Consider the following 17,872-nt stretch of genomic DNA (forward strand, 5'->3'; position numbering starts at 1 on the left):
AGGGGGAAAAAAATCAAAAGCATAAAAATGTGTCATTTGTCATAAAAGGGGACAAATCACCTTCATATTTCAAGTTTTTCACTTTCTTGAATATAATTTATTTTGAACTTTGTTAATTTTACCTCTGATAACAGCTGGAGATTCCATAACAGTTCCTTATCCAACTCTTGTTCCTGCAATACATCATCATCTATAAAGAACGAAAAATAATCCTGATACGTCTTAATATTTTATGCACCTTTTCATCCAAATATGTAGATTTTCAGTCAATCACTGATCAGAATTTCTATAGGGGACAAAGTTGATAACCACGTTAAGGATCATGCTTTCTTCCCTTCCAGCTTGCAATTTCTTCCTCTCAGCAGCACCTGACATTATGCCTACCATGCCAACTTGTTCTTTCAGTTACACTTAAACATCAAAAATAGCCCAGTTGTGTCATGAGCACTTTACTATTGATCTGACTTCAAGATGTGAAACAGTCACATCACAGATGTGAATGAAAGCAACTGATCACACTTCAATAGCCTGAGAAATTTTTTGTTACTCCTGCCTTTTCTTTTACTCTCCAACTCAATGGGTTTCATAAAGTGTCAAATTACATTTAATTCTATATGTCAAGCTAGATCTTCTCTCAAGTTACCAGATCAATTAAAACAAGCTCCACAAACTACATTCATTAAGACTTAACTACATATTTTGTAATTTCTTTTCACATACATATTTACACACACACACACACACACACACGTATATATGCACACACATATGTATGTACATGCGAGGGGTGACTGATAAGTTCATGGCCTAAGATAGGAGTCAATTTTAGAAAACCTAGCACACTTATTTTTCAATATAGTCCCCGCCTACATTTACACACTTAGTCCAGCGGTCATGGAGCATACGGATCTTGGACTTCCTGAAAGTGCCCACAGCAGTGGTGATTGATAAATTTGTGGCCTAAGGTAGAAGGAGATGAGTTATACAGCTCTCGTTACATGCACATGCAGTTCAGCTCTTTGAGTGATTATGCAGAAATTTTGAAGTTAAGAACTCATCTCCTTCTACCTTAGGCCACGAACTTATCATTCACCCCTGCTGTGGACACTTTCTGGAGGTCCAAGATCTGTATGCTCCACGACCGCTGGACTAAGTGTGTAAATGTAGGAGGGGACTATGTTGAAAAATAAATGTGCTAGGTTTTCTAAGATTGACTCTTTCTACCTTAGGTCACAAACTTATCAATTACCCCTCGTACATATATATAAAGAAACACACACACACACACACACAAATCCACATTCATCACTATAATTTCTGAACAAGATTGCAAGATTAATGAAACAACTTCTTGAAAATTCAGTTTTTCCCTTCCTATGGAGGATACAGGTGATTTCTTTTTAAATTCATCACATAATTTCTAAATGATATTGTTATTAGACTAACAATACAAAGACCCAAGGATTGATCTGGATTCTTTTACAATGCAATGTCCAACAAAATCTTCAGCTCAATTGAAAGGTCTTTTTGTCAAATTTTCAGTCAAACAGGCTTGAGATTTGGTCAAAGTGTTGTCTTCAAAATAAATTAACTGGAAAATTGACAGAAATCTCAAGTAATGTTCAAAAACAGATTTAGACATTCTAATAATTGGGAGAACCAGCTCAGAGGCTAATTTATAATTGAATTAATTTGAATTGTAGCATTTACCATTTTCAGAATTTGATACTTAAACCTAAATTTGTACAGTTCACCACAACATCAAAATCAGTTTGACAGTCCACAGTAAAAACTGAAAACAAACAAGTTTACACATAAACTTAAAAAAAATAAAATAGTACCAAAACAAAATTGAAGAGAATATGGAGTAAAAGGGTCAGCAACCCAAGCAAAACATTTCAAAATATTAGTAAGGTTAACATTGACACAGAGCCAATATTTAAATGTTTTCATTCTATAATTTAAAAATTTGTTCAGTCATCACAGCATGAACTGAGATCTCAAAATAAAATAGAGTCCGTAGTGGAAATCTCTGGCGATAAGAGACTTGTGGCTACAAACATATTCTCTTCAATTGAGATGCTTCCTTAAAGCAGGAAAGGAATTGAATACATGCTAAATATAAGTCTATGCTAATCCAAGTTTGCACTCATCTTCGAGCAATTTATACCAGGTTCCATTATTCTTCATACCAATTTATAATGAACCTTACAACACTTGAGTTTAATTTCTCCATTAAATCATGTGATTACAGTCACTATGTTAAAGCTGCAATGCTTACTGATGGTTAGTTGAGCTATTACATTGCAGCAATGTGGCACAAATCGTTTCAAAGCTGTGGCGGGTCGACACTAGAAAAAAAAATAACAATCAATTCCAGAGTATATCATATTTGAATGTTTTTACATCACAAGGATATAATGACAAAGCGCAGGGCTTTTCAAACAATTCCATATAAAAACACCAAGCATTATTCTAATAATGGAACCCACTGAATGCACATTTGGAACAACTGGAATAACAGAACATAAACAATCAGCAAATGTTCCTTAGATCACTCTAAATATTGGGAAAAATCCTTTTGGGTGTTCAACAAACTATTCAAAGAACAGAAGCTATGCGATTGCAACATTTAGTCTGCTGAAAGAGAAATTTGAGCTGTCTCATTCGCCCTTCCTTCGTTACTTACAAATTAGACACTACATTCAATCCAAGATTTGTAATTTTGAAACCCTTCCAGGAAAGCATATATTTTTTGATATCTTAAAGAATCCTCCTGACTCCAAGCACCTTGTTTCTAAGTTTGTACGTTTGTTCGATGGTTGTACTGTGAAGATCAGGGAGGCCTGGAAAGAGGAATTAGGCATTGACCTATCTGAAGCTGCCTGGGACAAGAATTTGTCTATGATACAGGCTTGCTCTGTTAACAGCAGACACCAACTGATCCAGTTTAAAGTTGTCCACCGTCTTCACTATTCTAAACTCAGCTTGCACAGGATTTACCCTTCTGTCTTGCCAATGTGTGATAGATGTCAAGGGACGGAGGGCACGTTGTCACACACCTCTTGGTTTTGCCCATCACTGACTGGATTTTGGTCCAAAATATTTGACTGGTACTCAAAGGCCTATAAAAGAACCTTTCCCTTGGAAACTGGTCTCGCCATCTTTGGCTGTTTGCAATCCACTCTATGCTTCCCTACAGCCATACAACAGTCTCTGATGCCGGGGATGACTGTCACCAAAAGACTTATCTTGAGGGAATGGAAATCACCCTCTCCCCCTTCTTTTCGGAGATGGGTGGCTGACATGATCTCAGTCATACAGATGAAGACTTGGGTTCTTAAGAACCAATTCAATTATAACATTTTCAGCTATCTGGGATCCATTTCTTGCCTACCTAGACGAGGACAGGGGCAGATGAATAATTTCCCCCCAGCTGATTTCTCACAGCCCTCATTTGAGACTTAATGTTTAGCACTTTTGAGCACTTTGTACAATAGGCATCCCTCTAATGTTATGTCCCTTTTTTTCCTTATTTTATTTTTACACGTCTGAGCTTATACGTTCTTGTTGATTTCATTGTTTTTTGTAAGTATTAAAAAAAAAGAACAGAAGCTATGCAAAAATCACAAATGCTGCAGTGATATGTAATTCATCTGGATAAAAGAAAAATCATGTACTGATGGCTTTCTACACCATGCAATACCATCCCATGGAGTAAGGATGAAATGCAGTTTTCATCACCATAGAAAAAAATATGCAAATGACCCAAAAACACTCTTATAAAAGCTTCAGTAGCATTTAACAGCAGTCTCATAATAGGACACTTCTATAAGAACAGAAAAAAAAGCAGATCCTATCTAATCAAGGCTAAGTGTAGCAGAGTTAGGTAGTGGCTGACAAAGGAATTTTGAGGAGTAACAGGGAGGATGATAACCAAATGTAGAATGAATCTATCTCGGCAATAGACTTAAAACCTGAATAGGCAGGATAAGGAATTAGCTTAAATATACAAGAACAAATAACTGATATTGGAATTCAGTTTTGGTTTGAAAAAGATAAATACTAAAAAGTCATTTTCATGTTACCTACCTCAGCTTTAAATTCAAAAAAGTTTTAAAAAAGGTTGCCTTGAACAGATACTTACAGGACCTAAAAAAAATTTAACTCATCATCTCTTTCAGCAATTTAATTACATCCTATATAAATACTTCAAAACCAATTGTGTAATTTTAGTTTTTAAATGCATTTTACAATGAATAAATGTTCAAAATGTTATATCACATTTTCATCCATATGTCTATCATACGAATTCTAGAAATCCAATACCTTCGATGCTGCCCGGCACATGTCTGCCACCATCCTGCCAGCCACTCGAGTTTCAAAAATATTTGTTGTAGCAAAATTAAACACCTTGTCCAAGGCAACCTAAAATTATAATGGATAAACAATTATTACATTTTCAAAAAATTTCACCAAAAGCATGTTGCTTGTTTGCATTTTCTTTTCCTCCAAATACACTATTTCACAAATTTCTACAGAAAACACTAAAAACTCCAGACATTACACAGTGGAATGTACCCACACCATTTTCAGTTAAACAAGCAAATAATTTTGATGCCAATCTAGATATACAGAAAATGTCCAAATTGACATTACAATGTTAAAAAGCAAGCTTGATATCAGTCACAAATATTAAAACCAGCTTACCTGCTGTTGTGGAAGCAATGAAAACTCACCATCTTACAATACTCACTCAGTGAAGAGCAAGGCAAGTGTAAATTCCTCATGTCACTCAGTTCTAAATGAGTGATAACTTCCAAAGAGTGATCTACATGCATTTGTAAAAACTGGAATCTATATTGCAGATATATTTTTGCAGTCAATTTTATTCTAAATAATTAATTCTTATCAACAGAAAAAAGTGACACCACCAATACCGTCGTGGGAGATCAGGTTAGCAGGATAACTATTTATTTACAAGACAAAAAAAGACACTAAATATTCGTTAAGCTCTTCAAGCTAAACTTGGTTGCAGATACTTAGTTAAACTGAGTCCTGAAGTGGCAGGACAAAACAGATACTAAACATACACACAGTGGTAACTACTTAGCTAAAATGTGCACTGGGCCCTCTTTACTGCAGCACACCCCCCACTGTTAGCTGTTCCCGCACCACCCTCATCTACCTGGTCCATGGCGAAGAGAGACCTCATGGTTATTACATGCTACAGTTAAACTCTACTGGCACCGTGACGTCATCAGCTAAAGGGAAGCTAGTGGGAGGGACTGCAATGCTCCTTACATAGGCCAATCCTCACATCTCAAAAGGAAGTGGCTTCTGATGCGCAGGTAAGTTAACAGACTTACTGCAGTACTCACTGAGTATACGGTCATGGTATTCTGCTGCTGTAGCCCATCCACTTCAAGGATTAACACGTTATGCATTCAGTGATGCTCTTCTGCACACCACTGTTGTAATATGGGTTATTTGAGTTACTGTTGCCTTCCTGTCATCTTGAATCAGTCTGGCAGTTCTCCTCTGACCCCTCTCATTATCAAGGCATTTTCCCCCCGCATAACACTAGAAATTGTTGTGTGTGAAAATCCCAAGAGATCAGCAGTTTCTAAGATGCTCAAATTACCTGATCTAGCACCAAAAATCAATCCATGATCAAAGTCACTTAGATCACATTCCCTCCCTGATTTTGAACAACAGGATCTCTTGACCATAGCTGCATGTTTTTATGCATTGTGCTCCTGCCACATGATTGGCTGGTTAGACATTTACATTAACAAGCAGATGTACCTAATAAAGTGGCCACTAAGTGTTGATTATCAATATAATGTAGATATTAATCCATGTACCTGAAAAATTTCTTTGGAACACTGTGTGAGAATAGTACTGAAAGTTGAGGAAAGCCCCAGTTCCACTAAGCTTTCCACATGAGTCATCTTCTCAGTTTCTGTCTCCTCTCTGGTTTGTTCCAGAGTGCTAATTTCAATCAGTGCAAAGCACCTAAATTCAAATAAACCACAATTGAAACACAACAATATGCAGATTTCAATTCACACATTCCATTTCAGCAAACAAAGTCTTTCCCCAATTTCTCCATTAGAAATATAGCAAAACCACAGCTCAACTCAAGTATACTTATGGGTAAGAGGAGAATACTAAAATCTCAAAAATGGATCAATTATGAAAGATGGGTAGCATTTAATCCAAAGTACTGAAAATAGAGGAAAGTGATCTTTAAGGTCGTTATTATGGAGTGGTTAATTACCACTTAGAGGCAAATTGAAATGATGTTAAATGCAGTACCTATATTCAAAAGAGGAAAAAAAAAGGTAATTACATATCCAAAGTATTTTATTGCAGTAAAGCAATGGAATAAAGCAGGATAAACTTGCTAACAATCTCAAAAATCTTCGCCAAACCAAAAGCGTTTATTTTTGGAGTTCCATGCATCTTATGCTGAAATTGACCTGGGTTTCCAGATGTCTTATTCAAATCAAGGTCATACAACATTAGCTACTGATTAAAATCAAAAGCTTCAGGGATCCAAACAAATAAGAAAATGGCTTGAGAATAGAAAACTCTAAGATCAAACAGCCACCCCAGAAATGGGGAAGCACATAAAATTTATAAGTTACTCTACCAATTGTTTCACCATCTCAAGCATTTTGGGCCAATCACCCATAAAACCACTGAAGCTCAGTTTGAATGTTTTGGCAGTCTTCATCTGTAAAGTCCTAATAAAAGACCATACGATATAGGAGCAGAAGGAGGCTATTTGGCCCATCCAGTCTGCTCCGCCATTCAATCATGGGCTGATCCAATTTTTCCAGTCATCCCCACTCCCCACCTTTCACCCCCATACCCTTTGATGCTCTGGCTAGTCAAGAACCTATCTCTGCCTTAAACACACCCAATGCCTTAGCCTCCACAGCCGCTCGTGGCAATAAATTCCACAGATCTACCACACTCTGACTAAAGTAATTTCTCTGCATCTCAGTTCTAAAAGGACATCCTTTAATCCTGAAGTCCTAGAATCCCCAACCATGGGAAATAACTTTGCCATATCTTATCTGTTCAGATCTTTTAACATTCGGAATGTTTCCATGAGATCGCCCCTCATTCTCCTGAACTCCAGGGAATACAGTCCAAGAGCTGTCAGACGTTCCTCATACTGTAATCCTTTCATTCCTGGAATCATTCTCATGAATCTTCTCTGAATCCCCTCCAATGTCAGTATATCCTTTCTAAAATAAGGAGCCCAAAACTGCACAAATACTCCAAGTGTGGTGTCATGAGTGCCTTATAAAGCCTCAACATCACATCCCTGCTCTTATATTCTATACCTCTAGAAATGAATGCCAACATTGCATTTGCCTTCTTCACAACCCACTTAACTTGGAGGTTAACCTTTAGGGTATCTTGCACAAGGACTCCCAAGTCCCTTTGCATCTCTGCATTTTCATTTCTCTCCCCATCTAAATAATAGTCTGCCCGCTTATTTCTTCCATCAAAGTGTATGACCATACAATTTCCAACATTGTATTTCATTTGCCACTTCTTTGCCCATTCCCCTAAACTATCAAAATCTCTCTGCACGCTCTCTGTTTCCTCAACACTACCCACTCCTTCACCTATCTTTGTATCAGCGGCAAATTTAGCCACGTCCATTAATCCCATAGTCCAAATCATTGACATACATCATAAAAAGCAGCGGTCCCAACCAGCAGCATAGGATCCCTTTATTTCCACTCTGTTTTCTGCTGACCAGCCAATGCTCCACCCACGTTAGTAACTTCCCTGTAATTCCATGGGCTCCTATCTTGCTAAGCAGTCTCATGGGCAGCATCCTGTCAAAGGCCTTCTGAAAATCCAAGTACACCACATCTATTACATCTCCTTTGTCTGCCCTGCTTGTAATTTCCTCAAAGAATTGCAGGAGGTTTGTCAGACATGATTTTCCTTTCAGGAAACCATGCTGGCTTTGGCTATCTTGTCATGTGTCTCCAGGTACTCTGTTATCTCATCCCTAACATTGATTCCAACAACTTCCCAACCACTGATATCAGGCTAACAGGTCTATGGTTTCCTTTCTGCTACCTCCCGCCCTTCTTAAATAGTGGAGTACCATTTGCAATTTTCCAGTCATCCAGTACAATGCCAGAATCTATCGATTCTTAAAGATCATTGTTAATGCCTCTGCAATCTCTCCAGCTACTTCCTTCAGAACCCGAGGGTGCATTCCATCAGGCCCAGGAGGTTTATCCACCCTCAGACCATTAAGCTTCCTGAGCACCTTCTCAGTTGTAATTTTCATTGCACCTACTTCACTTCCCAGACATTCTTGAATGTTCGGTATACTGCAGATGTCTTCCACTGTGAAGACTGATGCAAAATACACATTCAGTTCCTCTGCCATCTCTGCGTCTCTCATTACAATATTTCCAGCGTCATCTTCTATTTGTCCTATATCCACCCTCAAATCTCTTTTACCCTTTATGTACTTAAAAAAGCTTCAAGTATCTTCTTTGATATTAGTCGCCAGCTTCCTTTCACAATTCATCTTTTCCTTCCGAATGACCTTCTTAGTTTCCTTCTACAAGTTTTTAAAAGCTTCCCAATCCTCTATCTTCCCACTAGCTCCGGCTTCTTTGTATGCCCTCTCTTTTGCTTTTACTTTGGCTCTGACTTCACTTGTCAGCCACAGTAGTGTCCTTCTTCCTTTTGAAAATTTCTTCTTATTGGGAATATATCTGTCTTGCACTTCCCTCAGTTTTTGCAGAAACTCCAGCCATTGCTGCTCTGCTGTCTTTCCTGCAAATGTCCCTTTCCAGTCAACTTTGGCCAGCTCCCCTCTCATGCTATTGTAATTTCCTTTATTCCACTGAAATACGAACACATTGCACTTTATTTTTTCCCTCTCAAATTTCTATGTGAACGCGATCATATTGTGATCACTGTTCCCTAAGGGTTCCTTAACCTTAAGCTCTCTTATCACCTCTGGATCATGCACAACACCCAATCAACACAGCCGATCTCCTAGTGGGCTCAACAGCAAGCTGTTCTTAAAAGCCATCCCTTAGACATTCTACAAATTCTCTCTCGAGGTCCAGTACTGACCTGATTTTCCCAAATCCACTTTCATGTTAAAATCCCCAACTATAATCATGACATTGCCTTTCTGACACGCCTTTTCTACCTCCTGCTGAAATTTGTAATCCACATCCCCACTGCTGTTTGGAGGTCTGTAGACAACTGCCATTAGGGTCCTTTTACCCTTGCCATTTCTTAACTCAACTCATAGAGACGCTACACCTTCCAATCCTATGTCATCTCTTTCCAATGATTTAATATTATTTCCTATGCACAGAACCACACACCTCCTCTGCCTACTAACCTATCTTTCCAATATACCATATATCCTTGGGCCATTCAGCTCCCAATGGCAGCCATCCTGCAGCCAAGTTTCAGAGATGGCCACAACGTCATATTTGCCAATCTGTAGCTAAATTTCAAGATCGTCCATTTTATTCCTTATGCTGTGTGCATTCAAATACAACACTCTTTGTCCAGTATTTGTTGCTTTCTGTTTTAACTGCGCCATGCCTCTATTTCCCTGTAACTCATGCCAATGGTTATGATTAAGCCTCACCTCCTGCCTGTTCTTTCTATAAAGTCTCTGTTGCACGCTATCTTTGACTAATTTCTGTTTTCTCCTTCCTCAACCTTACCACTCCAGTTCCCGTCCCCCTGCCAAATTAGTTTAAACCCTCCCTAACAACGCTATTAAATGTGTCCACTAGGATATCGGACCCCTTTGGGTTCAGGTGTAACCCGTCCTTTTTGTACAGGTTGTACCTCCCCCAGAAGAGGCCCCAAAGATCCAGCAATCTGAATCCCTGCCCCCTACACCAGTCTCTCAGCTACGATTTAATACGCCAGATCATGCTATTCTTGCACTTGTTAGCACGTGGCACAGTCAGCAATCCTGAGATTACTACCTTTGGGGTCCTGCCTTTCAGCTTTCTACCTAACTCTGAATTCTTTCTTCAGCACCTCCTGAATATCAGCCTATCAAATCCATATGGTGTCCTTAATACGATTACAACTCTCATAGCTCTGTATCTTGTACTATTTCCAAGGACAGTAACCAAAATACAATGTGAATGGCCATTGATTCCAAGTGTTAAGGAGCTGCAATTCAAATAAATCCTAGATTGACAGAGTCCCAGTAAACACATGAGAAATGCTAACTGGCTTGCTGACATATCTGTCATTCCTCCTTCCATCTTGCATTGCACTGTGAGAATCAACCTCTTCAAACCCTTGATCATCACTCCTTGTGCAGGGTGCAAACCCCAGTCATAAAGTTAGAGAGAAGTAGAGCACAGAAACAGGCCCTTTGGCCCATCAAGTCCATGCCAGAAGCATTTAAACTGCCTACTCCTTCCAACCTGCACCAGGACTACAGCCCTCCATACCCCTACTACCATGTATCTATCCATTTTCTCTCAAATGATGAAATTGAGCTCATATGCACCACTTGTGCTCATTCCACACTCACAATCCTTTGAGTGAAGTTTTCCCTCGTGTTCCCCTTAATCATTTCACCTTCACCCTTAAGCCATGACCTCTGGTTGTAGTCCCAACCAACTTCAGAGGAAAAAGCCTGCTTGTATTTATCTAATCTACACCCCTCATAATTTTGGAGACTACCTCTACCAAATCTCTTCTCATTCTTTTAAGCAATAAAGTCCTAACCTATTCAATCTTTCCTTATAACTTGAGTCCTCCAAAACCAGCAACACCCTTGCAAATTTGTACTCTGTACTCTTTCAACCTTATTTATATCTTTCCTGTAGATAAGTGATCAAAACTGTACACAATACTCCAAATTAGGCCTCACCAACATCTTATACAACTTCAACATATTATCCCATCTCATGTGCACAATACACTGATTTATGAAGGTCAATATGCCAAAAGCTTTCTTTACCATCCCCTCTACCTGTGACACTACTTTCAACAAATGATGGACCTGTATTCCCAGATCCCTTTGTTCTAACCCACATCTCAGTGCCCTACCATTCACTGTGTAAGACCTACCCTGGTTGGTTCTACTGAAGTGCAAAACCTCACACTTGTCTGAATTAAATTTCAACAGGAACTCTCAGACGGAGATGGGAAGATGTTACTCCCCTACAGTTTTATTTAAAACATTCTTAAATATTCTTGCAATTTAAAAAAAAGATGTATTTTAATTATAGCTTTTACAATATCAGTCAAGCACTTAAAATCTTAAAACAATGCCTTTGGCTTGGCTGGAGGTAAAGCTCCACACTCAGCTTTGCTATTTTCTAAGGTTGTTAAATGATTTCACTAGTTCAACAAGTTAGGACCTATGAAGAATTTGAAATTACTGACTATCATCTTTAATGTTACAATGTAAATGAAGATTAAGAGGATATAACTATCAAAAGAACTGTATGAAGGCAGTCCATTATCTGGACTAGGTGACTGTGCTGATTGTGTTCAATTACAATCAATCAAAAGAACATGAAAAGGTACACTGGACAAATTTCTCCATCGATAACTATTAGGAACTACAGTTTTCTAGTACTGTAGTTGTATTATTCTTGTTCTAATTAGCTCTATTTATTTAAATGCTCAAATTGTTACTCCGTTAAATAGTAGTTTGCCTTTTTTATGCATTTTTAACTACTTCTACGAAACTTCAGCTAACTGGGGCAGTTGTTAATTAGACCAAAATGTACAAGTCCTGATGTGCCCCAATTAACCAGAATCCAATAAATACTATAAACATTTTTCCACAACTCCAATGGCAAATGAAACTTTTAATGAACCCTTGAAAAATACCTGTCCATAAACTGAAGAACAAAATCTTCAAATTCTGCTGTTGCTGAGCAAAGTTGCTTTTCTACCTAAAACAGAAAAGGGCACCAATATTACTTCAACAGAATAGAACTTCAATGGTTTTCTGATTTCAATTAAATGAAAATTACGATGCCAATAACTGCCTTTTGCCTGCCAACATCTGCTAATTTTCTGTCGAGGTTCTTCTGCAAATGAAGAAGCTGACTTTTGCTGAGCTACAGATCCATGCAAGTAGCCCAGCCAAAAGAAAATTCATCAAACCAAAATTAAGTGTAACAGCAGTTTTTTTTTAAAAAAAACTGTAAAAGTTGTCTCAACCCAACTCACCCCTGACCTGTGAGTTCCCATAGACCATCACACACAACAGAAAATTTGTAAGTGCTGGAAATCCAAGCAACACACACAAAATGCTGGAAAAACTCAGCACAACTCAGCCTCAACAGAGCAAAGGGAAACACTCAAATCCTAACTGTCCTCTGTGTACTTTCATTTTTCCAGCATTAAAATTGAACAAAGATAAATGTAAAATGTTGTCAGATAAAGACAACGACAAAGGAAAAGAATTAACTAAGAAGACAGCTCTATAAAAAGCTGGTGTGAACACAATGGTTAGTTTCTTGGTTGAAGGATCCTACAACTGCTTAAACGCTATAATGTCTATGTTTATTGACTTTATCAGTGCTTTTGTTAAATTAAATTGTAGTTTTAAAGGAGAAAGCTTGTGGTTAAAATGTATTAAACAAACCTACTTCAGAGAGATCATTTCTCTCTTGCAAAATAGATGAACAGTCCACCAAAGGCACAAGAGTAGAAAACGTGGCTATAAACTGGAAGGTGATCTGCATGGAAATAAGGTATTATACAAGTTCAGTTTACAACATTGAAACCAAAATGCTATCCATATATTAATATCATTCTGAAAATCTAGAAGATTAATGAAATGAGAGTGTATGATATGTATAATACCCAATCGTCAATGAAAAATGTCAACGATTTATCATCCAGATCTGGCCAAAATAAAACCACCTTGGTAAATATGTAACTTTACATTTGTTTATCCACGAATCTAAGAACCAAGTATAATATACCATGCATTTGCTAAAATCATTTGGATCCACCCCAGGTAGAGCTCTCATTAATAGTGGAAGCATATGCGTTGGGCCTTCTGGGAACCATCTGCCCCCCGATACCAAACTGCGAGCAACTCCAATCACACAGCTCAGTGTCGCTGTAAGTTGGTGAGGTTCTGTCAAAGTCTGCAATGCAGGATATGTTCTAAAAAGTAGGAAATAAATGGAATATAGTAATTCGAATGTTGCATTTCAAAAATAACACAAATCTTGCATGTTGTGAACAAATATAACACAAAGAAATAAAGTTGATTTATCATACCTAAGCATAATGTTAAATTTCATCATGTTTGAGAGTTTAAGCAAATTTCCATAATAGAGCAGGTGACCACATGGTTCCTCACATATATAGTTGTAAGAAAAAGTTTGCGAACCCTTTGCAATTACCTGTTTTTTTTTTTGCATTAATTATTCATAAAATGTTGTCTGATCTTCATTCAAGTCACAATAATAGATAAACACAATCTGCCTAAACTAATAACACACTGACAATTGTACTTTTCATGTCTTTATTGAACTCACTGCTTAATCACAAATAAACCCTTCTCGGGCTCAAGCCAGGTAAAGGTATCGATTATAAGCAGTGTTTCGATGACAAGCTCTGCCACCTTCTTCAGGGATGAATAAAGAAGATGGCAGTTTGTCATTGACATATTGGTTATAGTCGATATCTTTACCCCAATTGAAGCCCAAGAAGAATTTATTCATCATATAAGCCGGGAAAGCACTAGATCCTTTTACACATTGTTTAAACATTCACAGTACAGGCTGGAAAAAGTACGTAAAGCCTTTGTATTTAATAACTGGTAGAACTTCCTTTAGTAGCAATAACCTCCACCAAACATTTCCAGTAACTACTGAACAGACTTGCACAACAGTGAGGAGGAATTTTAGACCATTCCTCCACAAAAAACTGTTTTAGTTCATTAATATTTCTGGGGTACCTCGCATGAACGGCCCTCTTCAGGTCATGCCACAGCATCTCAATTGGGTTAAGGTCTAGATTCTGACTTGGCCATCACAAAACACATACTTTCTTCTATTGATGATTTACTCAAGTTTTTTTTTTGAGAGCAGTAGTTTCTCCATGGTGTCCTTCCATGAAGACCATTCTTGTTCAGTGTTTTTCTTGTAATGGACACAGACTTTGGCAGGTTTAGAGATTTCTGCAGGTCTTGTGTTGTTACCCTTGGGTTCTTTTTCACCTCCTTCAGCATTGCATGTTGTGCCCTTGGTGTGACGCCCACTCCTAGGGATAGTAGCAACAGTACTGAATTTCCTCCATTTGTAGCCCATTTCTCTTACTGTGGAATGACTAACATGCAGATCTTTAGAAATGCTTTTGTAGCCTTTTCCAGCTTCTTACATCTCTACAATTCTTCTAAGATCCTCTGAAAGTTGTTTTGATCACATAAACACATCTTTCTGGAGAAGAGCAGGCTCTGTCAGTAACTTGACTTTGTGGTGTCTTTCTTATAGGGTAGAGCATCTCAAACCCACAACTCCCATCTCATCTTATTGATTGGAACACCTGACTCCAAATAGCTTTTGTAGAAGGTATTGCCCTAGAGGTTCACATACTTTGAACCCAGACTGTGATTGTTTAAATGATGTACTCAGTATTGACGCGAAGTAGTACAATTGTTTGCATGTTATTAGTTCAGGCAGATTGTGTTTGTCTATTATTGTGACTTAGATGAAGCTCAGACCACATTTTATGAGTAAATAATGCAGAAAAACAAGTAATTGCAAAGGGTTCACAAACTTTTTCTTGCAACTGTAACAATGAATATAATTGTCTGAAGCCAGTGTTGGAGGCTTGGGTTTTTCTTTAAATATTCTCCTTTAATGACCATTTGCAGTATGACACACCATTCAGTGCACCACACACTGGTGTAATGCTTTCAAGATTTTTGAAGACACACATTAAAATGGCTGATTAAACACGATCATGTACTAATTCTAAAAATTATTTACTGAAAAACAAATGAACAGTTACAATTGGACACTCTCAATTCAATTAATGTAATTTGTCAATACAATAACACAAAATTATGAATAGACTACACTTCTCATTAGTGGGCTTTATTTCTGGGCAAATAATTTGCTACCATCTTCCCACAATCTAATCTTTAAATTTCACAAAAGCTATCCCTACAACTTTGAGTTAAAACTTGATTATGAGTGAAAGACCCCATCTCATTTAAAAATATAAGAAATAGGAGCAGGAGTAGGCCATCCAGTTCATCGAGCCTGCCCCACCACTCAATAAGATCATGGCTGATCTGTCCACAAACTCTGCTCCATCTACCTGCCTTTTCCCCATAACCCTGAATTCCCTTACTATGTAAAAACCTATCTAACTGTTTCTTAAATATATTTAGTTAGGAAGCCTTAACTGCTTCCCTGGGCAGAGAATTCTGCAGATTCACCACCCTCTGGGAAAAAGTTTCTCCTCATTTTCATCCTAAATCTTCTCCCCTGAATCTTGAAACAATGTCCCCTAGTTCATAGGCCTTTCCTCCTCAAACTGTGTGAGACAAGTACTAGCGCATAGGTTTAGGATGAAAGATGAAATATTTAAGGGAAATCTGAGGGGTAACTTCTTCACTCAGTCTGGGTGCAGGTAGATGGGACTAGGAGACCAAATTGGCACAAACTAGATGGGTCGAAGCCCATTTCTGTGCTCTAGTACTCTATTACTCACTATCACAACCAGGCAACAGCACTTTTGTCAAAATGCAGCAATCTGTTTTGAAAGCATAAAATTTAACTACATTCCAAAGTTATTCTATTTATCTCCTAAGATAGTTAGACCAGATTTCAAAAAACACTCACGACAGTATCACGTTACTGATTTCCCCAAATGTTATACATCTAACAAAGCCAACAGTAGCAACTAAACATGGAAAGCCCGAGTTATTACTTACTTTTCAAGCACTGGGGGGATGACAAGCTCTGGACGCATCAGAGCAAGATTTTGAAGAGCCTGAGCAGCCTCCAGACTTCCAATTTTACTGAACATAGCAAGCACTACAGGCTGTTTAATGCTTTCCACAAAATCAGTAATGTCTTGTTCTGTCAGTTTGTGGCTGTCCGGTACAGTGTTTAACCATGTTGTCTTTTTATACCGTTCTCTGTGTAGTCTTCTAACAACACTAGTAGGTAGACGTTGTATCAACTTCATCAATTTCATCTGTTACAAAAAATGAGCTCATTAATGACACAACTGTGGGAAGGATATGATATAGGAGAAAGAGGGCAGGACAGGGGAAAGAGTAATGGAGTGGGATGGGGAAAAGGAGGAAATACAAGAGATGTTAATAGACTACACAAAAAAGTTTTGATCAAAAATATCCGATGAACTCAAATATCTTTTATTGGGTCACCCAAAAAATTAAATTAGCAAATTGCAATGATGAATACAACCTGCAGCTTTATGAACATAATGCACTGAGTAGCAATTGAATACAAGTCCATCCCAATACATTATACACCATGAATGTCATTGACTTGTGTAACTCAGTTCCATTTTAATTTCCTTATAATGTCCCAATAATCGAACATTATAAAGAAGAATTTATAAAGTCCTTGAATATTACATAGTATTAAAAGAACATGGGGAAAATGAGAAAATGAAACAGCAACTGTTAATTCTGAAGCAGAGTTTGTACTTCCAATACCAGCAAAAACAGGTGAAATCTCCTACTTTCCGCACTGAGACTTCATAATTATTGTAGCTAAGCAATTGAGATAGGTTGTTATTCTTCTCCAGAATTTAGTTGATCACAAGTGGTACAAAACACCAGAAAAACTAAAAATAAAAGATAAATTAACCTAATTTTCAGAGAATGCCAACATTTCTTGAAGTTAATCTACATCAATAAACCTTTTAATCGTGGCCTTCTAATATTTTGCTTTTAAGGAAAAGGATGGAATGAGGTAAATGAAACCTGGACAAACATTTGTCACAGCACCCTCCCCTAACTTTTGAGATTGAGGAACAATTAGCAAAATATGTTTTATTCCCTCAGCTTCACTTGTCAAATAACTAGTTCTGGAATACAAGCCATTATAACTCAGCAGGGAACATTGCCTCTCCCCATATCCAGTACAAGCAGCTGTACCTAAGAATCATGTAGAATAAATCAATTTGGGTGATGAATGGCTTCTGCAACAGTGGAGACCTCAGCTCCTCTGTCTTAACATGGTTGTCATTTCCACTGGTGTTGTGCTCCACTGTTATTAAGCCTGAATCTTCATGAAGCTTCATCCTTAGATGGTTGTTTAAGTGCCCAGAGCTACTAATGACTGTAGAACCAATCTATTAACTGTGACCCACACTGCTTCTGCTGTTAAAGCTACATCTGATCCTATGTTGCATCTTCACCAGGTTGGCAAATAATTTTGAAGCAGAATTCATGCTGTTTCAAGTTTCTTGCCACTTTTCATTAAACCGATAATTTAGAAACATTGTCAGCATACGCAGAGAAATGCTGATATTGAGAATCTGTCAAAATTGCTTGCAGAAGCACAATCTGCAAATTTGGAACTAGGACCATGGAGTTAAGGTGGCAGGAATGATACCAAACAAAAAGCACAAATTATTTTCCAAACTCCAAAAGTAGAAAAATTGACTGAAGATTAGTGTTAATTGATTTACAATCAATGATCTTATAGAATAATACCCTCAAATTTAACAGCAGTCTGAAAGATTAAATTTAAAGATGTAAACAAGGCTATGAATAATTTATCCAGATAGAAAAGTTAGGTTTTTCCAAATTTTTAGTTACATCCAAGGCATCTATTTTTATTTAGTATACTAAGAAAAC

General features: G+C 37.7%; 1 protein-coding gene across 2 annotated transcripts in view; it reads right to left on the reverse strand.

Moving 5' to 3' along the window:
• LOC140201320 (proteasome activator complex subunit 4-like) overlaps positions 1-17,872 on the reverse strand; it is a 140,901-nt gene that overhangs the window by 85,592 nt on the left and 37,437 nt on the right. For both annotated transcript variants that reach the window (XM_072265203.1, XM_072265204.1), the window contains 8 exons: positions 15,971-16,236; positions 12,999-13,185; positions 12,656-12,749; positions 11,893-11,953; positions 5,868-6,018; positions 4,330-4,428; positions 2,282-2,351; positions 123-190 (listed from right to left, as the gene is read on the reverse strand). In XM_072265203.1, coding sequence (XP_072121304.1) covers positions 123-190; positions 2,282-2,351; positions 4,330-4,428; positions 5,868-6,018; positions 11,893-11,953; positions 12,656-12,749; positions 12,999-13,185; positions 15,971-16,236 — 996 coding nt within the window. The remainder of the gene's footprint in view (positions 1-122; positions 191-2,281; positions 2,352-4,329; positions 4,429-5,867; positions 6,019-11,892; positions 11,954-12,655; positions 12,750-12,998; positions 13,186-15,970; positions 16,237-17,872) is intronic.

The sequence above is a fragment of the Mobula birostris genome, chromosome 8 (genome assembly GCF_030028105.1).
Source record: "Mobula birostris isolate sMobBir1 chromosome 8, sMobBir1.hap1, whole genome shotgun sequence".
NCBI lineage: Eukaryota > Metazoa > Chordata > Chondrichthyes > Myliobatiformes > Myliobatidae > Mobula > Mobula birostris.